The following is a 24,969-nucleotide window of genomic DNA, read 5'->3' on the forward strand; positions in this document are numbered from 1 at the left end:
TAAGCATCAGCATGAATATGGCGCCAATTGTATGTTTATGTGCGTTAACTCTAGATAGCTACCAGCATCAACCCACATAAGTGCGTCTAATCCATTTTATTCAAGCTACGAAGTAATAGCAAACGTTCGAATAACCGATTACATGCATGTATGTATAAAGTCCAGCTGGTAGAGTTTAGATCTGCGCCTAGTCCCCACACCGCCTACCCCTCTTAGGGCTTGATTATTCGGTGGGGTGAGTCAACGGAACACTTTTCTCTGCAGCTCTACTTACAATCAGCTTGTTGCATTTAGTCCTGCAAATTTCTCAGGATACAAAATTATTGAGGTAAGATCCACTGCCCCCAACCCAACAATTTGCCCCCTCTAATTGTTCTCGCAGCACCATGGCCGACTCCGAATTGCCCCACCGTCCCAAGCCCGAGGCCCAGGATGCCTCCGCTCCCGCCGCGGAAGGCGAGACCAAGAACGCAAGCAAGAACGCTCTGAAGAAGGCCGCAAAGGATAAGGCCAAGGCAGAGAAGGCTGCGGCACGTGCGGCACAAGAAAAGGCCCAGGCCGCCGCCCAGGAAGCCAACGATACAGCCAAGGATCTATACGGTGCCCTCCCGGAGACCGAGGACGTCGCCCCCTCCACACGATTCAGCGAACTCTCCGAGGAACACTACGAGAAGGAAGTGACAGTCGTGGCGCGTGTGGACAATGCGCGTGTGCAGAGTGCTAAGCTTGCATTCTTGATGCTGCGCCAGCAGGGACAAAAGGTTCAGGCCGTCATTGCCGCCGCCGAGCCCATCTCGCGACAAATGATCAAGTACACCGGCGGATTGAACGTCAACTCGATCGTGCAGGTCACCGGTATTGTGAAGAAGCCCGAGATCCCCATCTCGTCCGCCTCCATCAGTCACCTCGAGATCCACATTCGAAAGGTCTACATGATCTCTGAGGCTGCGCAGATGCTTCCCATGCAAGTCAAGGATGCTGAGCGCCCTCCTCCCGAGACCACCGATGAAGGTGCTCAGGTTGACGCCGAGGGTACTCCCATCGTCACCCTCAAGACCCGTCTCGACAACCGGGTCCTCGATCTGCAAACCGAGACCAGCCAGGCCATCACCTGGATCTCCAGCGGTGTTTCTGAGCTTTTCGCTGAGTACATGATCAAGAGTGGCTCTCGGTGGATCTTCACACCTAAGCTGGTCGGTGCCGCCACGGAAGGTGGTAGCGGTGTCTTCGAGGTGAAGTACTTCAAGCGCAACGCCTACTTGGCCCAGAGTCCCCAGCTCTACAAGCAGATGTGTATCGCTGGTGATATGGAGAATGTCTTCGAGATCGCCCCCGTGTTCCGTGCGGAGGACAGCAACACCCACCGCCACTTGACCGAGGTATGCATCTACTGATATATATGCCCAAACAGGAAAACAGATTGTTCTAACATGACCTATAGTTCTCCGGTCTCGATTTCGAGAAGACCTTCCGCGGCCACTACCACGAGGTTCTCGAGTTCGCCGAAGACCTCCTCGTCTTCATCCTCACGCAGCTCAAGGAGCGCTACGCATCCCAGATCGCCACCATCCAGAAGTCCTACCCCAAGGCCGGCGAATTCAAGCTTCCCAAGAACGGCAAGGCCCTGCGCCTGAACTACATGGACGGAGTCGCCCTGTTGAAGGAAGCCGGCGTCGACGTCTCCGAGCAAGAGAGCTTCGAGAACGACTTCTCCACCGCCATGGAGAAGCAACTCGGCCAGATCATCCGCGAAAAGTACGACACTGACTTCTACGTCCTCGACAAGTTCCCCATGGCTGTCCGTCCCTTCTACACCAAGGCTGATCCCAACGACAAGCGCTTCTCTAACTCGTACGACTTCTTCATGCGTGGAGAGGAGATCATGTCTGGCGCCCAGCGTATCAACGATATCAAGGAGTTGGAGGAGTCTATGCGCGCTAAGGGTCTTGAGCCTAACCAGGAGGGCTTCGAGGATTACCTCAATGCTTTCCGCCAGGGTTGTCCCCCTCACGCCGGTGGTGGTCTCGGTCTCAACCGTATTGTTATGTTCTTCCTTGGCTTGCCTAACGTCCGTTTGGCTTCGCTGTTCCCCCGTGACCCTCAGCGTCTGCGTCCTTGATTTTACACTCTGTGGGACTATTTCATAACATTACAAGCATATAAAAACAAAATACTTCACTTTTATTTCAACTACATATACATCTTTTGCTTTACCAGTAATATTTTACTGTGAATAATATAAAGCAAACGTCCAAGTTTGGAACCTTGTCAGTCGGCCTTGTCTACTCTAACTTAAACAACGGCTAGGTAGCGTTAAAAAACCAAGCCTACGAGTCTGCGATCTATATTCCAGTGGCTGCTACACTGCAAAGAGAGGAGAGACACCAGAAACACCAATAGTAGGCATAAATATGATATGATATTTGGATGAAAAGTTGCATTGACGAGTTTTGAGGGGTGGACGACGCAATCTAACGAACCAAGACACATGAAAAAAGACACACGCTCTTGTCCCCCCAACCAGGATTAAGCACGTAACAACAAAAAGAAAAGCAGAGAGAGGGATTAAGACACAGAAGCAATCACAGCGGCGGCAACGCCCTCCTCTTCCGCCCGGACGGTGATCTTGGTAGTGACACCGGCCTTGCTGGAGTAGGCCATCTTGATCAGAGAAGCGACACGGCCCCCAGAGACGGTCTTGCCGAACAGCTTGAGCGTGTGTGTGCTGCTGTTAAGGGCGACGTCGGTGCCCTCGAGGGGCTGCAGGGATAGCGCTGAGATCAGTTGTTCCGTGGCATCTGTTGGGATAGTCAGAATGATTAATTATAGGAGAGAATGATAGATAGGAATTGTGCGTACCGTTGATACCCTTCATGTTGCTGAGCTGCAGGGTTTCGCTTTCCTCCTCGCCGTTGGCACCGGTCTGCTCCCAGACGTGGTCGAAGCTGCCGGCGAATGTCGGGATGACATAGTCGCTGCCTGTCAGCTCGAGGTCCTCTACCTGGTACTCGTCGTCGTAGCCACTTTCCTCGGGCTCGCCGCTTGTAGGGTCGATTTCTTTGCTAGTGAACTTAAGGATGTTTGTGAAGGAGGTGACGGGGACGCTGTTCTCGCCGGTGAGCTTCTTGAAAGCAACGTAGACAACACCAGGCTGGTCTGTGGGCAGCTTGGGGGCAGGGATAATAAAGTCGTCCTCCAATACGTCCTCTTCCTCTGGTGTGGCAGCCACGGTGACATTCTCGAGAATGGTATCTGGGAGTGTGTTCTTAATATCATATTGCACCACGATGTGTTCCTTGAAAATGTGCTTGACGGCGGTAACAACATATTCGGTTTCGCTCTCGGAAAGCTCGACAGGCGCAGAGGACTTGAGCAAAATGCCGTATGCCTTGATGTCGGGGTATTGCAGAAGTTGCTCTGCGTATTTCTGGGTGGCAGAGGCGCTGGCCGCTTCGGCCATACCGCCGGCGGCCTTGCCCTTCGGGGGACCAGCCGAAGGGGTCTTGAGAGTGGGAGTGGCCGAGGTAAGCTTCTTGGTCCTCTCTTCAGCCAGGGCCTGCTCGTGTGAGACAACCGGAATGGTGGCAACATCGAAGGCAGTAGCGAAGGTCTGCTTATCACCAGACGTCACGTACATGACGAGCTGGTGTTCAAACGTGGAAAGGGAATACATTGAGTCTAGAACCATTAGTAAATTTGATATTGCCAGTCATGGAAAAGGTCGTACCGTTCTTAATGAAAGCGCTCGCCGACTCATCCTCCTCGCCCATAAGACGCAGGTTAAGCGCAGCACGGTCTCGCACCTCATCGTCGGTGTCATCAAGGCAACGGGTGAGGAGAACATGAACACTAGACTTGACTTCGGGGTCTTTCTGGCCAACACCAAACTTGGCCAGTGCGGTGACAGCGGCGGCGCGTACGATCGCGTTCTCCAATACAACGCGGTTGTAGATGTAGCGGATATACTTGGTGGGGGAGGTAGTCTTAGGGCCCTCAGAACCAAGAAGGTGCAGGATTCTAACCGAGAGCTTGGTGAACTCACAGTCCTCAATGAACTCGCAGAGGTGGGCAAGCGCATCTTCCTTGCTTTCCGGGACAAATTTGATCAAATCGAACATGCTCTCAACAACAGTGCGCTTGAACTCGTATCCACCCTCGTCCCGCAGGATGCCACTCAGGAAAACGAGCATACCGGCCTGCTTACTGGGGAACTTCAAACACAAAGTGCGAATAGCCTCAACAATAGTGACCTTGAACTCATCAGTGATATCGGCCATGAAGCCCGAGATTTGCTTCATCAGACGGTCGACGCTGGCTTCGTTGCCGGTCTTAAGCAGTGTCGTAATGGCGAACGTGGCAATAGAGCGGTTCGAGTTGGAGATGAGGGACTCCATATCTGGGTTGCAGACATTGACAACGTGTGGCTTAAAAGAGGCGAAGTTGTGTAGGATACGGATGGCAGCGAACTTGGTGATCGAGCGGGGAGAGGACAGGAAGAGCTGGAGAACGTGAACTGCCTGTGTTGCCTCGGCGTCGGTGACATCACGCATATCGCAAATAGCCTTGGCTGCCTCGAAGTTGACCATCTCATGCTTGTGGCGGAGCCAGCCATCCAACATCTGCATCATGGGTTTCCGGAGACCTTGGTCCTCCTCGGCCAATTTGGCGGCCAGACGTACCAACAGAACCAGAGCAGCCGGGCTCTTCACCACACCTGCAGCACCGTACTGCTGTACCATCTTGACCAAAGACATGCGATCGTGCGAGCGCATCTGGTACAAAAGACCGATGGCATGGTACTGTGTCATGAAATTCGAGTTGGAAATGGCGTGGCTCTGTGAGCTCGAGGAGAAACCAAGGAACCCGGTGGATGATTTCGATGACGAGGCCGCTTCCTGTGTTTCGCTCTGCCATCTCCGGACAACGTCGCGCGCAATGGGGAGGAGGTGGTAGGAAGAGACCAAGGCGGCGGAGGACACCGAGGGGGTCTTGTCAACAATGGCGGTCTTGATAAGTCGTTCGATACCCTGTACTGTGGAACCCTTTTGCAAGTGTCAGCAAATCCCCTCAAGCATTGAAATCCTCGCGACCGACGACCGGCGACCTACATCGATAATGCGGCAGAGCGCTCTGATGGCATTAGCCCGGTACAAAACATCGCTTCCCACTGCGGTGTCCTTCATAATGATACTGGTCGACATGATTACATCTTCGGCGGTGCTAGCCAGCTCCTTCAAGATCAAATACACCATCTGCCGCAATGACGGGTCTTTGTTCTGGAACAGCTTAGAGATTCCGAAGAAGAGGGTGGTGGCTTCATTCGTAGGGAACTGCTCCCCGGTGAACATGAGGACAGCGATTTTGGTGAGTAACGTTCGGCATGTCCGCGGCGAGATAGGAGAGGAATTGAATAGACGTGCTAGGAGAATTATATCGTCAGCATTGAATGTGTGCAGCAGCGCATAGAGGCGCCAGGGGGTATTGTTGATTGCACACCATCTTGGAAAACGGACGTCCGATCAAGCTTGATCATGACCTGGTCCTCATCTTCGTTTTTCTTCATGTAACTCATCTTGCCCAGCAGCTGGTATTGCACCAGCAATGAGTGGTTGCTGTCGTATTAGAAAGGTGGAGTTGGTGCAATTGGGACACGGGTCGAGTACACAGAGGCAGGGTAGGGCGGTGTAGGCGACTACAGCATTTGCATAACCACGCAGGAATTGAAGGCTTAACGAGGGTGAATCGGAGAAAAAAAGGAGAATAGAATTGAGGTAAATGAGGTGGTAATGAATCTTAAACCCTCAAAGCTCAGAACTGCCAGCTATGGACAAGTTGAAGGTGGCCTTCCGTGTGTTTGGCCCGAACCAAACACTGCAAACAGGTGGCAACACGATTGAAGGCAGCGTATTTATCCCTCCAACTCCCCTCATTCTCTCCATATTTCGCTTGAATTGAACTTGATCTATACATCTTTGATCATTTCAATCCACTATGCAGGTTGAAGTTGACCCGAAGGAGGATACCGAGTGGTAAGCCCTATTACTTGCACATACCCCCGCCGTCGACAATGATGTATAAACCAAATGCAGCTTGCTAACCAGTTGTTGAATGTTGTATAGGAACGATATCCTCCGCCAGCATGGCATTATTCCCGAAAAGCCCAAAGACCCCGAACCTCTGATCCAAGAGGCCCTGATCGCCGCACAGCACAGGGCGCACGAGAACCGGCTTGAGGACAAGGACCTTGATGAGCTGGATGCACTGGAAGAGGATGAAGATGAAGAGTTTCTCGAGATTTATCGGTAAGCCTGTTATCTAATAGTTGGTATACCTAAAAGGATCCCCTTTTTCTCACGGTACCAATCAAACAGGCAAAAACGACTCGCCGAGCTCTCCACCCTCCAACAAACCAGCCTCTTCAATCAGGTCTTCCCACTTCAGAAAGTCGATTATGCCCGTGAGGTGACAGAGGCATCGAACAGTGCTTTTGTACTAGTTAACCTCACATCGATGGGCGGGAACGTTGAATCGCGCGTGTTGACAGAGCTCTGGCGGCAGGTTGCTGCCAAATTCGGCGATATCAAATTCTGTGAGATTCGTGCCGACATGTGTATTGAGGGGTATCCGGAGAAGAATACGCCCACAATCTTGGCTTACAAGGATACCGAGATCAAGAAGCAGCTTATTACGCTCCAACAGTTGAACGGTCCCCGGACCAAGGTTGAAGGTAAGTTCCGTTCAAGGCAGGAGTAAAATAAGGATTATATACTGATCAAGTGCGTAGATATTGAGCGTCTGCTCGTGGAGATTGGTGCTTTGAAGGAGAGTGATGTTCGTCTGAGGAAGCATGATGACGAGGACGACTACAAGAAAGACGATGACCTGAACGTTGAAGATTATGATGATGACTGGGACTGATTTCCTTGCAATTGACCATTACTGCAAATATTTTATGATCTGGCTTGTGTGTATATTATGAACATATCCAAAAAGATGATGACGCCCTTCCATGTCGGCAAAAGCCAAGAGGCTCATGCTGTAAGACATAACGCGCTTGTCGGCCTCGATTTGAATTGAGGTATCTATGTCTACTATATCTACACCTGTAGTTGGTCATAGAGATGGGTCAGTCTGGGTTCATGATGGCGACTATCCAGTGTATATTGATGCTTAATATCAATATATCCAACTCAATTTGCAAACTATGTAGGCTTTCATCAGAATGAACATAAATAAAGTCAAAATTCAGGTATAAATAGCTCAAACGCTCCTAAGCAGAACCAAATCACTTATTTACCGAATTAACAACGGATCAAATGATATAATCGCTGTTCATCCCGGGGCCTATTGATCCCATAAATCCCAACGCCGAAGAACATCAAGTCATAACCGTATCAGTGGTACCCGAAAGAAAAAAAAGATATCACAGATAAAGGATCAGATCAACTCATCACGACCAGCGGCCGCACTCTCCTCAATAGCCTTAAGAACCTGACTCTCCTTAAAAGCAGGACCCTGTCCATCACACTGCGACATACCCTTCAAACGCTCCGTGACATCACCGATATCAAGCTGGCCGCGCTGAAACAACTCATGTTTCTGAATAAGGTCCCACACCGCACCCGGATCCAGCAGTTTCTCGCCAGTGATCGGACACACGGTAAGACGGTGGTGTGCGCTCTGAGGCGTGCCGGGGCCGTCGGCCATGAAGGTGGCATGAAAGTCTGTGGGGCAGAACTTCATCGGCCCCGTGACAGTTGGCTCGGGGGTCTGGTTTGCGCTGACATGTCCGTAGTTGGCGTGTTGTGATGTCGCGCGCAGGATTTCATTCTCGGTTGTGAACCGGGCTAGCTCGCGCTTCAGGCGCTCGTTGTCGGCTTGTAAGGTGTTGGATGCATCTTCGAGGCTGTTTACTTTGTCTTCGAGATCGCGGACGTGCTGTTCCTTTCTCTCGAAATGCTCGTTGACTGTGTGACGAGTGGGATTTGTCAGCGCTTGCTTTATAGGGCTCTGAGCGGGTTTGATATATCACGTACGCTGCTCGGTTTTGCGCCTTGCGCTTGCTTTGCGCGGGCGCTGATTCCTTTTCCTCGCTGCTACTTCTTCCTAAGGTTGGGTCGGCGAATTGAGTTTCATCGCCGTCGTATGAGGTGGGGCGTGTATGCTGACTATTGGTAACATCGCTAGAAGCAGAGTGCTTGACTGATTCTGGCGGTGAATGCGGTGGCGGAACAAAGGAGGGGTCGACGGGGAATGAAGGGTCAAAGCCAGGTGGGAAGTTCTGGTAGTTATTCTAGTCTATTAGCGATAAGTTCTTGAAGGGGGACAAAGGACTTACCAAAGGGGCGAATGTGTCTGGTTGGGCATGGGGTTGGTCGGGGGTAGGCAGCCCGTAGAGCGAGAAGCCCGAGGGTTGTGATCGGGGATCATAGAAAGAGTAATCCATTACGGAATTTTAGACAGTTCCCAAGGTCTTCAGCGCTTGTCGGAAAGTTAGGAGGTGAGGTGGGAAAACTTTGAGGGAAAATCTATTATCTGGTCGAGTTTCATGTACCGGGGGGTTGGGGGCGTTCCCTCGTACGATGTGCAGAATTTAATGTTGTCATGACATTTCCTATACGATGCTAATTTCAAGGTATACTTCCAAGGTTTACATATTCGAGATTTACCTATCCTCCCGGATATCGATCAATTCATTCGGTGCATAGGCCCTAAACTTTCGATGATCTCACCGTTTTTCTATTCTTTGGGACCGGGAAGAACGGGTGTTCAAACGGCCGAGTTCCAGGTCTGGTTGCCAGTTGAATAGCAGGATTCGAGATGAAAGTAAGCAAATTGGAAGTGCAGTGTAGAGAGAGCTAAGAGAAATAACTTGACACAAATCGACGCATACCACCCCGGAAGCGACCCTAACCAATGTCCGTCGCCAATCACACCATCTTCCTGTAAAGCGGGATTGCATTAGAGACCTTCTGTAAGAGTAATTTCCGCAGTGTAGCTTGAGCAGAAATCCAGAAAGCCTGCAAAGCAATACTCCCGAAAGCCGTCCCCGTCTTAAATCCCCTTTGGCCGTATTGGAGGCCACACCTCGTCCCCGTTGAGCGTCGATAGTTCACAAATTAATCATCACCAGGCAAACGCAAAAAAAAAAAACCTAATAACTGGGGAAGAACAAGGGCAGAGAATAAACATCATGAGTAAAGAAAAGGGGCAAGCAATGATAGGCAGCACATCCGAGGATGCATTCAAGGATCTCCAGTACCAGCGATTAAACAACCCGACGGGAAAAAAAGAAATTGCGGGCTGACACCGTCATTTGCATCCCCCTTAGTCTTGCCCTCTGGTCGTTCTGACCAAAGATGCCAGGTTGTAAAGAGAAACCAAAGGGCGAAGACATAAGAATAAGCCACAATATCAGAAGCGTTTCGAGACGTGCAATCGGTTGTCCCGCAGAACGGGTACAAGAATCCGAAAAGACAGAAAATAGTCGACAAAGTTTTCGCAAGCTCAGCGCAGGAGTGACCACCCAATCGGCAAAGGCTTCATGGGGCTGAAAGCGAGCAGGCGATAAACAAAGGCGAATCAAAACGGCTGAGATCGAAATCTGATCGAAAACGGGATAGGAGGGCTGTCGGGGAGTGCAGAATGAATAGAGATCCAAGAAAATGAGAAAACAAAGAAATATCCGAGAAGGCTGAATGCGACATGGTCCGCTCTGAGGCGACATGAACGAGTCCCGGTTTCTTAGTAGACAAGAATGTGAACAGACAGGAGGCATATGCGAAACATAGCCTCCCCGTCGTGTAAACACGATTAGTACCACTGGGCCTCCGCTCCTTCGTCCCGCTTCGAACGGCCACCAGAAGGTCCATAACCCAAAGCAGCACCTTTCGAGGCAGAACGTAGCCTAACGCCGAAGACTATGCGATTAGTCAGATTCAGAACATAAGGGTCCTCCACGCCAGCGTCACGAAATGCAAATCACTCAACGTAGGAGTTAAGAAAGAAGGGGTCCCTACTCGGAACCAGGTTTCATGTACTCACATCCTATCACTACCTCCCACGGCACGGTTGGTGTCCGGAGTGTCGAGGGTGCCGCGTTCGACGACCTTACGGCGCTGGCTGGAGATGGCACCGGGCTTGGCGGCGCCACCGGCTCCCATCTGGCCAGCCGCGGGTAGAGCCTGGCGGCGTTGCTGATCCTCAGCATCCTTGTCCTTCTTGGAAGCGTCCACGATCATGGCGGCGTTCTTCTGGTACTTGTAAACGGTCCAGTCGAAGACGTAGTCGTACTGGAAGGACTCGCGGACGAAGAGGTCGCGGAAAATCTTGCGGAGGTAGGAGTAATCGGGCTTGTCGTCGAAGCGGAGCGAACGAGTGTAGTTCAGGTAGATAGCGAATTCGTTGGGGAAACCACGGCACAGGACTTCGGTGGGGGTGGTCATCTTCTTCTCCATAATGCGGTCGTACTTCTGCTTCTTGGTAGCAGCCTTCAGACCCTGCCAGGGGAGAGAGCCACGGCAGAAGTAGAGCATGACATAACCCAGAGATTCCATGTCATCACGTCGAGACTGCTCGACACCGAGATGGGTGTTGATACTGGCGTAACGGGCAGTTCCAGTGAGGTTCTTGTTCTCACGGTAAGGAATGTGGAAGTGGGTCTTGGGGTCACGGTATTTCTTTGCAAGACCGAAATCAATCACGTTGACCTGGTTGCCACGCTTGCCAATGCCCATTAGGAAGTTGTCGGGCTTAATATCACGGTGAATGAAGGACTTGGCATGGATGTATTCAATGCGGGAAATGAGCTGATCGGCGAGAAGTAGGACGGTCTTCAGCGAGAACTTGCGGTTGCAGAAGTTGAAAAGGTCCTCCAGACTGGGTCCCAGTAGATCGATGACCATAGCATTGTAATCGCATTCAGTACCGAACCAACGGACGAAGGGAATACCGACACCACCGGCAAGCGACTTGTAGACACGGGCTTCGTATTCAAGCTGGGGGTGCTTGGCCTTGACACTCTCGAGCTTGATGGCAATCTCTTCGCCGGAGATGATGTTCGTTCCTAGAAGCTATGAGTTGTCGTGCTGGGATAAAGCCAGATTTGTTATATCCATACCGAGATAAATGTCACCGAAACTGCCACTGCCGATCTTACGGCCGATGCGGTACTTGTTACCGACTCGCAAATCCTGCAGGTAATGTCAGTAAAGGGCGTGGTTCAGTCGTCTTGTTGACCATCCGAAATTTATAGTATAATCCAAGCGTAATACTGAAGCCACTCAAGGCATGGCTCCGAGTGAAGAAGATAGAGAAAAAAAAGAAAGAAATCGGGGGTGGCTAACACTGACCATGGTCGTCATCTTGAACCGATGGGGACACAGCACTTAGCCGTGAGAAAGGACGTAAGGCTAGAAGATTCAGAATATTAGATTTCGAATCCTGTGGACGAAAAAGAAACGATATGCAAAAGCTGAGATCGATGGAGTATAAAGGGGTGTAAAAGAGATAGAGAGGAAGAGAGAGGTGTGAGGGAAAGAAACAGGAAATCAGTGAGAGGGGTTGCCAACTGAACCTCAGGCAACTTGAGAAGGCTGGGCCAGATCAGCTAACACAGGGAAAGGGAACAGAAACAGAAACACAATACACTTGGGTAAATGATGCAATGAAAGAATGGAAAGCAAATGTAATAGACAACTGAAAGTCAAAAGGTAAAAAGCTGAATGAATCGATCTAGACATACCTGGAGATAACAGATCAACGACGTGTTGCCGACCGTACAGAAATGGCTCGAATGGCTCGAATGGCTCAAGAACAGATGAGCCGGGAATATCCGGAAATTTTTCACAAAGAAAATAGAGAAGGGCAAAAAGCCTTTTAAGGAACAGAGATATATGCTTGAGAAGGGGAAGAAGGAGGATGAGGGGGGCGAGTTGAGTCGGTGAGAAGGGTATTTTTTTCCCTTTGATTTAACGCAGGGGACAGCAGTCACGCCCGACGGGAGGTTTCCCTTTTTTTCCCTTGTCATTGGGCGTGGTATGGTAATTTTGGTATTGGGCATCTATAAACTTTTACATAGTACATTTTACATATTAGTACCAATGGATGTATACATTCATATTAAATGATATATAAGACCCTGATTTAAAGATTTAAAGATTTTGTCTTTGCTAAACTTGTTAAATTTGTATATAAATGGGAATTACTTCACAATTTTGGTGGTGATGCAATATCGCTCAGCCGACCGGTATCTGATCAATGAGAACTACCCGGACAGGCATCAAGCCTATAAGCATGTTCTTAAAATTGGAGTGGTACCCAATCTAAGATGTATACCATTCTCATTTGCATCATATACAATCACATTGCCCCCTTGCCAGATATGATATTCGCAGTGGTCTTGTTTATACATGTTCCTGAATCAACAATACCAGATCCTGTAGTATGCGCGATTTTCCTCAATGGGAAGATCGTCTTCGTCTATGAGAGGCAAACGTGCAGCATCACACTTGCAACCGATTACCACATATGATAAGAAACCCAATGTATGCTACAGCGTACTTCGACATCATCTGGTGAGATGGCATGGCTGCGGAGTAAGCTTATACCTATCGAATCGGACTGATGACAAGTCATAATTTACACCCGGGTGTCTAACTCACGAACCTGCAGGATTACCCTAGTTATGATGGTCATAATAAAGGATAAGAGCCTCCACAGGGCAACTAGAACGATTTTTTGACTATGGATGAACAAGGAATCCGCGTGGAATATGCTAGTGGTACAGCCAGAGTCCAATGAACATCAGAAAACCGGGGTATAAAAAGGGCAGCCGGGGGGTTAAAACAAAATCAAAACGAGAAAGAGTGAAACAAATGAGCGCAACGGCGAAACAGAATCAGAAAATAACACTGTGCGTCGGCGTAGAGGAACCATAGAGGATTATAAAGGACACATCATACATAGAAAAGAGTGTGGAAGACACAACGAGGGGGAAAAAAAACAAATGTTGCAAATACACGCGCAGAACGCTCAGACGGTGCAAATTGACATATCTTAGGGCACATAGTCATAGAACAACAATGGAGGGCAAGATCTTCAGATCACATTAGAGTGGTCGGGGTGTGCGGCTCCAGTGTTCAATGGCTTGGTTTGTACATCAAACCCAGCCCGGTCATCCTCGTCCAGTCTCTTCCTCCATTCTGCCAAACTATCACTCATCAGTGCGGGTCCCTCGCTATTATCCTTGGTGGGAGTCCGCTCCAGACCCAGCTGGCTGCTGAGACGGTAATTGCGGTTGGTGCTTTCCCAGTGAGAACGCAAAGCATCCAACTCGTTGGCAAGAGAGTCCAGGGCCATAGACCCACGGTTGTCAGGGAACGCAGAGTCCTGCGAGACATTGCTATCAGCTCGTGCCCGCCCATTGGCTCCGCTGATTGTGTTGCTAGAGGCGTTGCTGTGTGTACGCGAGAGTCCATTGGAACCTTGGCCGTGGTGAGATTGACGGCGATAATGACCAACTGATGTTTGAACCTGTTCCAGAAGCATGTTGACCTTGCGCTCTGCATCCGAAGCGCGAGTTTCAAGGTGGGTATTTTCTTGCTTGAGCTGCTCCAGCTCGGTGCGACTTTTCTCAGTGGCAGCGAGTAGATCTTGCTTAAGACGCTCCTGTTCACTTCGTGACAACTGTTTCTCAGCCGTGACCTGATCGAGATCTTGCTTGAGCTGCGTGATCTGGCTTTCAAGGCTGGAGATAGAAGATGAAGTTCGATCTTGGAGATCGGACATCGACAACTCGAGACGGGACCGTTCAGCGTCCCACTCGGCGGACGATCCAGATGTCTGGCTGCCTGCATTCTCAAGGTTTTTCTGAGCCACATCCAATTCAGATTGCATTTTAGCATTTTGAGACTTATACCGACTTAGCTCATCTTTCATACGCTTCAACATCTTCTCGGTGCCCTTGACGTAATGAACCGCTGACTGATAATCATTCTCAAGCTGCTCAAGTTTCTCTCGGAAAGCTCGGTCGGCCTCCTGCTCACGACTTTCGAAACCGTTCTTCAGGTCGTCGTGAGCCTTGATGCTAGCCGAGAGTTGTTGCTCAAGCTCGCGTAGTCGGGTTTGCTCCGGAGTTCCGAATCGTGATCCGGGGGAGTCAAGGCGTGGGGACCGTCCGGTATCGCTGTTGATTCCACGCTCACCAAGAAGATCCTTCAAAGCGGCGTGCTGAACCGCCAAAGCTCCAGCTTCGCGCTGGTGAGTCTCAAGTTGTGTCTTCAAGTCACGATTATTCGCAGCAGCGGATTGGCTTTCTTTCATGGCAGTCTGAAGCTGTCGGCGCAATTGCAAGCCTTCACGGCTGGCCTGCTCCTGGTATGCTTCAAGACCAGCAATCCGTTCCTCTGCGCGCCGGAGCTTGTCAGATGCTGCATTGGCGGCTGCCTGGTTTGCCTTAGCTAGAGTGGTGGACCGCTCGATCTGGGCCTCCAAAGCAGCGACTCGCTGGTCAGCACGAGATCGGAACGAATTGTCCAAGTCTGTAGAAGATGCGCGTTCCAGCCCAGACACGAAGGCAATCTTGTGAGTTTCGGCTTCCTTGGCGTGGATTTCTGCCAATTCCTCTGCATCCCGAAGGCGACGAGTAATGTTTTCCACTTCGGTAGTACGTTCTTCGTGCTCCGATCGGAGCTGCAGAAGCTTTCTCTCCAGACCCTCACGTCGCTCTCGCTCCTCTTGGAATTGCTTCTCAACCAGGGCTGTCTTCGCGGCGGAGGTAGAAACAGCTTCTCGGAGACCACCAAAGCTAGAATCAAAGCCCTTCAGGCGGGTCGAAGAATCCTCAATCTGGGCCAACAACTCTTCTTTGTCCAGGATGAGTTGTTGAAGCGAGGCTTCGGCTTCTGCACGCAAGAAGGCCTCTTCCCTGCAGAGAGCCTCTGCTTGGTGGAGCTCAGCGCGCAAGTTTTCGGCTTCCAGAGTATTGCTTTGCATCTCAAGCTCTGCCAGGTGTTTCCGGGTTGCCTCATTTGTCTCTTCAGCAAGTTCCTTGGCTTGACGCTCCTGTGAAAGCTCGGTGGTCTGCACATCTAATTTGGCCTTCAACTCAGACAGGGAGGCCAAAGCAAGGGCGAGGCGACGTCCCATGTCGGTAGGTCGCTCATCATCTCCATCCCGAGAAGCATCAGGCTGAGGGGTTCCCCGCTGACTTCCACCATGGGCAGCAAGCTTGGCCCGGGAATACGCAGCTTCATTGATAGCCATATCGCGTTGATGTTCCACTTCAGCAACCCGTTTAGATGCGATGGCAGCCTGTCGATCCACAGTGGCCTGCATCTTGCTCAAGTCTGCTCTCATAGCCAAGAAAGCCTCAAGCAGCGGGCGATCCTCGTCGCTTAGAGCCTCATTGGCCCGGTCGTCTAGCGCGGGGCTACTAGTTGCATTCGGCACATAGCCACATTTTCTTGCGAGTGCGAGTTCTGAGGCATACCAGGCATTTCGGGCCTTGGTAACCTCCAGCTCCTTTATCAATGCCTCTTGGTGGGGTGTAAGTCGAGGAGATCGTGGCTCATCGCCAAGAGTCTTGGAATTGCGGAAGCTTCGAGATTCCATTGAACCCTCGATGCTAGCCTGCCGACCCAGAATCGATTCCTCTCCGCTATCAACGGACCCACGCTGTCGATGAGAACGGAGCGACCGTTGTCGACCTGGGGCACTGATCAACGGAGCTGCCTCACCTGCTTCCATGGCCTTGGCTGACGGCTTTTGATGCTGTGTTGGAGTTCGGCGACCAGCTGACGCAGGTCCCCGGGGCTCTTGTGGGCCTTCCTTCATAATCGGTGATTCTTCGCCACGCTCGTCGTTCGCTACGCGAACATCAACAGTTGGTGTGTGCCCGCGATCATTCTTGGTCGGTGTCTTGCTACGAGGGTTCGCACCGGCTGGAGGGCCATTTCCACGAGGGCCAGGAGAAGGTGCTTGTCCAGGAGGTGGTGGACCGGCAGGGGCTTGAGCAATTGATGCCCTCGGTAATCTCGATCCAGGTCCCAGATTTGGATTAGAGCCAAACTCCCCTGGCCTATTAAGAGCCACACCCTGTATCATGCTCTCACGCGATGGCGCCGGTCCCCGTCGCATTTGCTGCTCTGGGCCAGCGTTTTGTGCCTCCCGAGACGAGCGCCCAGACGAGATACCTGGCTTATCAACACTGGTTTTTCTGGTCGTTGGTTCGGGAACGCGTCCCCCAGGTTGCGAATCATTCGGGTACCGGATCTTGCTAGTATCGAGGATGTAGGACATACTGAGCTCCGCAGGGTCCCTAGGAGCCGAGCTGGGTTCGCCCGCCATAACAATGATCTGCTTACCAAACGCGGTCATGCTGTGACCAGATCGAGGGGACGGTGCAGGGCCCATGTTTTGGAAGGAGTACCAACGTCGAGTTGAGATGCGGAACGCTGACAGATCTCCCAGGTCAACTCCTTCATCAGTGCGACCTCCGAACACATACATCACATCGTTGACCAAAGCCGAGGCATGGCCCTCCCTAGGAGCCGGGATAAATCCAACGCAATCAATTTCGGTCCAGCTGTTGGAAATGTAGTCATAAGACCAAACATCATTGAACCACTGCACTCCGTTCGTACCTCCGAACAGGAATAGCTTGTCGTTGAAACTGACAATGGTGTGGTTTGTTCTCGCTGGAGGAATTTGGCCTGGTGCAGGTCCACCTTCGTGGCTGTTCGGGATCAGAACCTCCCATTTATTTGCTGGATTTTGAAGCTGGTTCAAGTCGAACGCAATCAGATCATTGAAGAAGAAGCCCTCCACTTGCCCCCCGAAAACATAGAGTTTGGAGCCTAAGATGTTTAGAGTGTGACCGTAACGCCCGGAAGGTCGAGAGCCGGGAGGGATGGCGCGGGACCATTGGCGGGAAGCTAGAGAAAGAGAGTCAGGATCATGGTGAACATGAATAACTCGATGCCACGCTTACATGTGTTCAAAAGATACAGAGTGTCGTCCAGAGAGTCATTCTCGTCGATTTTGGTATCACCGCCGAACACAATGAACGCATTCCCGACAAGCAAACTGGCGTGACCGACTCGCGGGCCGGGGCCTTCGGATATTGTCGCAACCTGCAGGCAGTTCAAGCCACCACCACTGCTTTCAATCATCCATAAATCACCTTTGACGGTCGATCCATCTATCAGGCCTCCCATCATATATATGTCTCCTTCCTTGGATGCCACCGAATTGATTGCCGCTCCATATCGAGGAAACGGGTTCGTTTGGGGAGAAGAGAAGTTCAAACGGCGTTGCGACCATGGATAAAGGGATGAACTGGGGCTTGGAGGGGGGATCCCGCTGGGTAATTGCTGAGGTCTCTGCATCTGTTGTAGACATTAGAGCTCTGGCCTCGGAGAGCGACGAATGGATCACGAAACAGATACCCACCTGGGATTCCGATTCTGCCCTTTGCCGCGGCCGTACCGCGTCTGGACTCGTCGGGCTTGTGGCTGAGTGCAGAGAGTTGCTGAAGCTACCGCTTGGGGTTGGCGTCTGAGAAGTCGTGCCATCTCCCTTGGCCCCATTCGTCATTGAAGGCGATCCGGTGGATGAAGCACCCTCGGAGGTGTGGACATTTCTAGTTGCCGGGGGGAGTGCAGCCGCCTGCTGACTCTGCTGATTCCTCTTTGATTTAAACAGAAAGGCCATCGTAATTTATGCGGTCGTAGTCGGTCGTATCAGGGGATCTGGCGCAAAGTCAAGCTGCGCCGAAGTGCGGACTCGATCCGACACCGGAAAATCGAAAGAATGGCGTCGTCCCGAAAGATGAATTGTAAAAGGCGAACAGATAGGGGGGGTTGTCTATTTCAAGAAGTGAAGTGGGAACCAGGAACCACTAGGAACCATAAAACGTTCCATGCACAAGCCGCTCAGCGTCCCCCCCAAAAAAAATAAAAGTGGGCAAGGGGAGGCTTCTAAACAGAAGCATCCGCACTGGGGGACTCGAAAAACAAATCAAAGCGGCTAAAGCCAAGGCAAAAAAGGGGGAGGTCGAAGGCAGGAAATGTGAAAGAGGAAAAGCGAAGATGGAAGAGATGTCCGTTTCAATTTCCCGGAGATGCTCTAAGTCAAACTAGTCTTAGTTTCATTGGACGTGCATAACTCAGGGGCATACTATTATTACTCTATTACTCGAATATTTAAAGTATAGAGGATTATATTATATTATATTATATTATATTATATTCTTCATTTATTTTCAATGCTTGTCTACTTAACGATGCCCTACTGCGAACATTGTACTCCGTACTAGTCCCCTTGTCATTCCTCCCAGTCTCTTTTTTTGGTCCAGCCTCCAGGAACCGAGGGGGTGATTTCACATTCCACTATAGCATATTCACGCGTCTTTTTAGCTCTATGTTTGTATATCAGCATTTCAAAAGAAAGAAAATATATAAAGGGTTTCACAACAATGTCCTGAAGTCTGCATTATATATTCAAGGGTTAGTTGAAATACCGTCCATGGGCTTGTTAACCCTAGCTATCACACTATCACAACCCCCAATGGGCTATATATATACAACATATATGCCACGGGACCGAGCATTTGGCCACGGTGTGAGCAACTACAGGTCCAATAACAATTTATCCTAACACTGCATTCCCCAATTCCACACGGCGATCCATGCCCCACAATGTGCAAGAAATACCGATTGCTTACAGATTAAGGCTGTACAACAGTGTGACTAGGCATGTAAACTGATGAATGTCGACTCTGAAATGCCTTACTAAAAAAAAGGTAGACCTTTGAAGCTGATAGATCCGAGGGGAAAGGGGGTTATCAAAATTATCTGGACGATCTCTTTTTTCCCGCCTCTCGGGTTGTTCTAGGGATGAACCTCTTGACACTGATGTACTTTTGCAATAATCTATCATCATTGGCTACATGCCATATGTCTGAGTTTTTTTTGGGGGGGGGGTTGTTTGCTATGTTGTATAAGAATCGACGTGTCAGTTTTTGGATGTCCATCCTTCCTCGGGGTGAAACCTTTGATGTCCCCTACGATTCTTGTCTTAGGCATTCCCAACCATCCAAGGGTATGTCTCTTTTAGATTCAAGCAAAGATCACAAAAATATGTTGCGTAGAATATACATAGCTGACTAAGAGAGGTTTTATCCCAGAGGTTTCATCCCAGGTGAACTTCACTGATGTCGTCCATGATGTAAGCTAGGTGCCCGGGTATGGAACAACTCCATTTCACTAGATTCTGTGAGTTATATAGATCGACTTTATAGGCAGGGATTTTAACCTGAATACCATGGAAGCAAAGAGCATTGACCCTACGCAAGTCATGATTGCCTCAGTGACGTTGTAAAACGATACGTTGGAAGTCCACATGTTATCTATACTTGCCGGATGCCAAGACATCATTCTGAGTAATCCCCGGAATATCTGTGTTTCCGCATCCATCTCGCCTTTCCGAACCACATCCGCTCTAGACCAGGTAGATTAGCTCTCTTTGGACCAGAATCCATAGACTGTGCGCTGAGCTCTCTCTGCGCTCCTGGAATATCTCCAGGACAGTCGCAATTTGAGATTAGTCTAGGCCACTACGAATCCATCCAACTCCAAGGTCACCTGGGCCATTTCATCATCGGTCTCTTCCCCAGTTTCAGAACATCCAGTTCCTCGCGAGCAAACCGAAAGAGGAAACTCACTGGTTGTGACCGGTGACCGAGCGGGGATACTCGCAGCTTGCCTAACATACGCTCCAGCCCTTCCTCTTCCCCCATACTCGTGTAACACAATGAACGATCATACAACATGAGGGATCCCACTACCGATATGGAACAAAACTCACAGCAAACGACCAACGGGTCGACGGCCTCGCGTCGCAATCCGAATAAATCGGTTCGCGTCGCATTTGGTCCCGAGTTAGAGACTACGATTCCCACCCGTGAAAGATCTCCAGCTCCGTTGAGTGGCCATCATCGCTCGCTCACAGAAGTTGAACACAAGCAACCCACACTGACGCCACACGGGCGCCCAACCAGCTCATCGGGAGACAACAGTGCCGTCGGAGAGATCCCGCCCCGCCGCCCATCGCCTCGGAGATCGGGAGAGTAGCCGACCGGCTATGCTGAAGAGAGCCAAAAGTGACTATGGACCGAGTCGGATAACCTTTGATAAAGTGGCAGGCGATGACGATGAAGATTTCGCTATGCGACATGGTTGGCAGGAGGAATATACCTCCAGCGAATATCTCAAGATCTTGCATTCGGTAAGCATGACCACTCTGGTCGTGGGTTTCCGGAACCTAACACAATACCCTCTGATTATAGAATTTCTATATGTATTTCACCGAGAAACGTCATGAAACCAACGGTATTCCCAGGGATCCGGTTGGAAGTTGGCCCAGTCAGGACTGGCGCATGAAAGATCGCCTGAAGACTGTGTCTGCGGCTTTGGCCATCTGTCTGAATATCGGAGTCGACCCTCCTGATGTGGTAAAGACCAATCCAACATCCAAGCTTGAATGCTGGGTAGACCCGACTTCTACCACAGGCGGTGGTCAGAACAAGATCATGGAGCAGATCGGCAAGAAGCTACAGGAGCAATATGAGACTTTGAGTCTTCGGACCAGATACAAACAATATCTGGATCCATCGGTTGACGAGACCAAGAAATTTTGCATCTCGCTTCGCCGAAATGCCAAGGACGAGCGAGTACTTCTGCATTACAATGGACACGGAGTACCATTGCCAACTCAGTCGGGTGAAATCTGGGTATTCAACAAGAATTATACCCAGTATATCCCTGTCCCACTGTATGATCTGCAGTCCTGGCTAGCTGGACCTAGTCTTTTTGTCTTTGATGTTTCACATGCGGGCAATATTGTCCAAAATTTCCACACTTTTGTGGAGAAGCATGAGAAAGAGAACATTGAAACTAAGAAACGAGACCCGAATGCCGTCATTCAGAATTATGGTGATTGCATCCTCCTAGCTGCGTGCCAGAAGACGGAGTCGCTTCCGACCAATCCCGATCTACCTGCAGACCTATTCACCTGTTGCTTGACAACGCCAATTGAAATCGCATTGCGCTTTTTCATCTTGCAGAATCCTTTGCGAACAAACATTTCCATTGACGACTTCCGAGTTCCCGGTCGACTTCAAGATCGTCGAAGCCCTCTTGGAGAACTGAATTGGATCTTCACTGCAATTACCGATACGATTGCATGGAACACCTTACCTCGGGCTTTGTTCAAGAAGCTCTTCCGACAGGATCTAATGGTCGCCGCTCTTTTTCGCAACTTTTTGCTCAGCGAACGCATCATGCGCACCTACAAATGTCATCCGATATCTTCGCCCGAATTGCCAGACACACATCATCACCCTCTATGGAAAAGCTGGGACCTTGCAGTCGAGATGGTGTTATCTCAGCTACCTGCTCTTATTGATCAAGAAGAAGGACGCCGGCAGTACGAGTACCAGCACTCAACTTTCTTCGCTGAGCAACTCACTGCTTTTGAGGTGTATCTCTCGTCCGGTCCTACGGAGAAGAATCCACCAGATCAGCTTCCTATTGTCCTCCAAGTCCTTCTGAGTCAGGCACACCGTTTGCGGGCCTTGATTCTTCTCAGCAAATTCTTGGACCTCGGCCCATGGGCTGTCCACCTTGCACTCAGCATTGGCATATTCCCCTATGTTGTCAAGTTGCTGCAATCAGCAGCTCAAGAATTGAAACCCGTGATGGTTTTCATCTGGGCGAGAATCATGGCAGTCGACCACACTGTACAAAATGATCTACTCAAAGACAACGGCATCCACTACTTTATCTCAATTCTGAACCCTTCTTCGCCCATTCCTGTGGGAAATGCCAGTGAACACAGGGCCATGTGTGCTTTCATAGTCTCGATCTTCTGCAAAAACTACCCCCAGGGACAGAACGTCTGCCTGTCTGGCGAGTTATTTGATTCGTGCCTCAGGCATCTAGGTGATGTGGAAAACCCCCTATTGCGGCAATGGTCTTGTCTGTGTCTCAGTATGCTCTGGTGCGATTTCCCCGAAGCAAAGTGGATGGGCATTCGATGTGCAGCCCCCGCTAGGCTCTGCGAGTTGAATTTCGACCCCGTCCCCGAAGTTCGCGCTGCAATGCTTCACGCGGTGACTACGTTCTTGGGAATTCCAGATCTAACAGACCAGGTTGCACAAATCGAGGAGACATTAGCACTGGCAGTCTTGCCCATGTCTGCCGATGGAAGTGTGGTTGTTAGGAAGGAGCTTTTAGTGTTCTTCTCAACATTCGTCAGACGCCACCAAAACAAATTTTTGGTCGCAGCATTTGAGGAGCTTGAGGAAGAAAAGCGATCCCTGGTTCATCGCTGGGAGAGCGAAACCTCTACCAGTCGCCCCGAAGGACAGACTGGAGCACTACTTCCCCATGCGAAAATGCCCCGGCTGTCTCGCAATACGACTTTCGGAACTATCTGGAAGCAGCTGCTGGCTCTCTCGGTCGATCCTCATCCTGACATCGCCCAGGATGCCGCCGTTATAGTTGATTACATCCACCTTGCCTTGTTGGAATCTCCAATGGCGTCACTCACTAACAAGCTCCAGAATGAGATTCTGGAAATAACAGGTTTGACGAAATTCCAACCTCATGAGCGAATTGAGGCAAAGAAAACTGCGCCACCTTCAACACCTCCCATGCCTGGAGCAGCAACCTCGAAACAAGAAGGCTATCTTTCTTTGGGTTTTAGACGAACTGCTAGTGTCGCTGCTTCCCTGAAGAACCTTGCTTTTGGCAATTCAACAACAGGAGACCTATCTTCGGATAATTCGAACCCTCCTTCCCCTTCAACCAGCCGTATGGCAATTACCCCACGCGGCCGGGCCCCTCCTGAATGGACCCGACCCCCGGAAGTAAATGATCATGTTGCTCCCGCAACGGCATACCACCAGGCTCCAATTCCCACATCCCGAGGATTCGAACCCAAAGGCTTTGATGTCGTGCCTGTTATTCCCCTGAAGAGTAGATTCCTAGACTGGTCCACTGAGGTAATTCCGGATCTTGAATCCATCGAGTCCCACAACTATTATCATATACATTTACTCACCATTTCTAAGTATTTCCGGGAGCCCCAGATGAAACCCAACGAGCCGGATGAGCCTGGTAGCTCTGACTACAACCAGCGCCTCTGGAGACGCGGCCGCAACGAAAAGATCATCGCCGAGACCCAACCCCTCAAAGGAAAAGCTGGAGCGAGCCGCTGGGATAACTCGGTTGCTTTGCTATCGAATGGTAGTCAGCCCCACAAGATGTGCTTCCATCAATTCGAGGATCACCTTGCTGTCGCAGATGACCGGGATACAATTTCGTGAGTACAAACAAGTCGCTTTCTTAGTATTTTGTATCTTCTTTTAACCATTGGTTTCATATAGCATTTGGGACTGGCAAAGCCACAAACGCCTCAATCAATTCTCAAATGGCAACCCGGTCGGGTCAAAGATCAACGAAGTTCGATACATCAATGAGGATGATCAGGCACTACTTATGACTGGATCATCTGACGGTGTGATCAAGCTTTTCCGCCATTACGAGACTAATAAGAGTATTGAAGTAGTCACAGCCTTCAGGGCCCTCCCTGAACTTATTCCAAGCAACCGCAACGCAGGCCTTGTACTTGATTGGCAGCAAGGTCAGGGCAAAGCTCTGGTTGCAGGTGATGTCAAGGTTATCCGTGTCTGGAATGCGGCTACTGAGGTGTGCACAAACGTAAGTCTTGAATGTCTGGTCTTACAAATATGTCACGTTACTCACAAAAGTTCAATAACAGGACATTCCGGCACGATCGGGTTCCTGCATCACATCATTGACATCTGACCAAGTAGCGGGCAACATATTCGTTGCTGGTTTCGGTGACGGTGCTGTCCGAGTCTTTGATCAACGGTTGAAGCCAACCACATCCATGGTCAAAGTTTGGCGTGAGCACAAGCAATGGATTACAAATGTCCATATGCAGCGTGGTGGTCTACGAGAATTGATATCAGGTGGTCGTAATGGCGAGGTCCGACTTTGGGATCTTCGCATGGATAGCCCAATCTCCACCATCTATGCTACCAAAGACACCCTGCGAACCTTGAGTGTTCACGAGCACGCTCCTGTCTTCAGCATGTACGTTACCTCCCTCGTAATATCTTTTTTTCTTTCCAAGCTAACATGACCCAAGGGGTACAAATCGCCACGAAGTCAAGACTTTCAACGTGGATGGCACCTATCTTTCTACGTTCGAGCCATACTCGAGCTTCCTTCATCACAACCGATCCTCGCCCATTGCCAGCACTGCCTTCCATCCTCACCGGACTGTGCTTGCCTGTGCCGCATTGAATGACCATCATGTAAACCTCGTGTCCTGCTAATTCCAACTCAGCTCCGAAATTCATGATACCTTCGTGTGTGGTGACCTTCATGGCATTGTTTCTTTCTCTTGTCCTAATATTACCCTTTCTGTAATATGCATCCGCATACCCGACGAACAATTCTACACGGCGTCTTGGGGATTGACTTGATCAACCATACATTGTGGCTCTGCGTTGTTGGTTTTTGTTCCCTTGGGGATGCTTCACTACCCTTTGATATTCGTGACGATTCTTCTATTCTTCTACTTCATGCAAGACAGTGTACCCGGCCTCGGGTCTATGAACTTCTTTTTACCCTTGTTTTCTTTTCTCACTTCAGTATCAAGCACAATATCTTGTGGTAATGGGTGGTAATGTGTGCTAGTCTCGCTTGTAGTTTAATTTTTAGAATGCTCGTGCTCGGCTCACTTTAGTGAATTGGGTACAGCGCTATAGAAGCTGTCCTGTTTGGAATTATAGCAGGACTTGGTTTGATTCTTCTTGTTTCTATGCTTGTTAATCACTCCAGACAATTACATTAATATTTTCGTATGATCTCACTC

At 50.1% G+C, this 24,969-nt stretch overlaps 8 protein-coding genes across 8 annotated transcripts; 4 read left to right on the forward strand and 4 right to left on the reverse strand.

Moving 5' to 3' along the window:
* Positions 1 to 386: 386 nt before the first annotated feature.
* dps1 (putative aspartyl-tRNA synthetase Dps1) lies at positions 387 to 2,119 on the forward strand (the record flags this gene model as incomplete). Its single annotated transcript, XM_056892422.1, has 2 exons — positions 387 to 1,379; positions 1,442 to 2,119. 2 exons carry the CDS (start codon positions 387 to 389, stop codon positions 2,117 to 2,119), a joined length of 1,671 nt encoding a protein of 556 aa, XP_056757417.1.
* Positions 2,120 to 2,565: 446 nt separating this feature from the next.
* On the reverse strand, positions 2,566 to 5,726 carry N7537_001365 (coatomer subunit gamma; the record flags this gene model as incomplete). Its single annotated transcript, XM_056892423.1, has 5 exons — positions 5,497 to 5,726; positions 5,109 to 5,419; positions 3,728 to 5,042; positions 2,860 to 3,678; positions 2,566 to 2,798 (listed from the first exon to the last, which is right to left on the reverse strand). The coding sequence occupies exons 1-5, from the start codon at positions 5,570 to 5,572 to the stop codon at positions 2,566 to 2,568; spliced, it is 2,754 nt and encodes a 917-aa protein (XP_056757418.1). The 5' UTR covers positions 5,573 to 5,726.
* A 265-nt stretch (positions 5,727 to 5,991) lies between these two features.
* Positions 5,992 to 6,918, forward strand: N7537_001366 (uncharacterized protein; the record flags this gene model as incomplete). Its single annotated transcript, XM_056892424.1, has 4 exons — positions 5,992 to 6,029; positions 6,120 to 6,302; positions 6,372 to 6,727; positions 6,785 to 6,918. The coding sequence occupies 4 exons, from the start codon at positions 5,992 to 5,994 to the stop codon at positions 6,916 to 6,918; spliced, it is 711 nt and encodes a 236-aa protein (XP_056757419.1).
* Positions 6,919 to 7,437: 519 nt separating this feature from the next.
* Positions 7,438 to 8,446, reverse strand: rsmA (putative bZIP transcription factor (Fcr3); the record flags this gene model as incomplete). Its single annotated transcript, XM_056892425.1, has 3 exons — positions 7,438 to 8,010; positions 8,033 to 8,293; positions 8,339 to 8,446. The coding sequence occupies 3 exons, from the start codon at positions 8,444 to 8,446 to the stop codon at positions 7,438 to 7,440; spliced, it is 942 nt and encodes a 313-aa protein (XP_056757420.1).
* A 1,367-nt stretch (positions 8,447 to 9,813) lies between these two features.
* Positions 9,814 to 11,363, reverse strand: N7537_001368 (casein kinase 1 family protein; the record flags this gene model as incomplete). Its single annotated transcript, XM_056892426.1, has 4 exons — positions 9,814 to 9,907; positions 10,045 to 11,065; positions 11,120 to 11,192; positions 11,352 to 11,363. The coding sequence occupies 4 exons, from the start codon at positions 11,361 to 11,363 to the stop codon at positions 9,814 to 9,816; spliced, it is 1,200 nt and encodes a 399-aa protein (XP_056757421.1).
* A 1,735-nt stretch (positions 11,364 to 13,098) lies between these two features.
* On the reverse strand, positions 13,099 to 17,712 carry N7537_001369 (putative cell polarity protein (Tea1); the record flags this gene model as incomplete). The annotated part of the gene is made up of 3 exons (XM_056892427.1): positions 13,099 to 16,934; positions 16,991 to 17,387; positions 17,452 to 17,712. The coding sequence occupies 3 exons, from the start codon at positions 17,710 to 17,712 to the stop codon at positions 13,099 to 13,101; spliced, it is 4,494 nt and encodes a 1,497-aa protein (XP_056757422.1).
* Positions 17,713 to 19,829: 2,117 nt separating this feature from the next.
* N7537_001370 (uncharacterized protein) lies at positions 19,830 to 20,132 on the forward strand (the record flags this gene model as incomplete). The annotated part of the gene is made up of 1 exon (XM_056892428.1): positions 19,830 to 20,132. The coding sequence occupies one exon, from the start codon at positions 19,830 to 19,832 to the stop codon at positions 20,130 to 20,132; it is 303 nt and encodes a 100-aa protein (XP_056757423.1).
* A 10-nt stretch (positions 20,133 to 20,142) lies between these two features.
* N7537_001371 (raptor family protein) lies at positions 20,143 to 24,427 on the forward strand (the record flags this gene model as incomplete). Its single annotated transcript, XM_056892429.1, has 6 exons — positions 20,143 to 20,286; positions 20,348 to 23,065; positions 23,135 to 23,385; positions 23,450 to 23,783; positions 23,845 to 24,182; positions 24,238 to 24,427. The coding sequence occupies 6 exons, from the start codon at positions 20,143 to 20,145 to the stop codon at positions 24,425 to 24,427; spliced, it is 3,975 nt and encodes a 1,324-aa protein (XP_056757424.1).
* Positions 24,428 to 24,969: the final 542 nt, after the last annotated feature.

Source organism: Penicillium hordei (genome assembly GCF_028827395.1).
Source record: "Penicillium hordei strain IBT 12815 chromosome Unknown utg000001l_segment0_segment0, whole genome shotgun sequence".
NCBI lineage: Eukaryota > Fungi > Ascomycota > Eurotiomycetes > Eurotiales > Aspergillaceae > Penicillium > Penicillium hordei.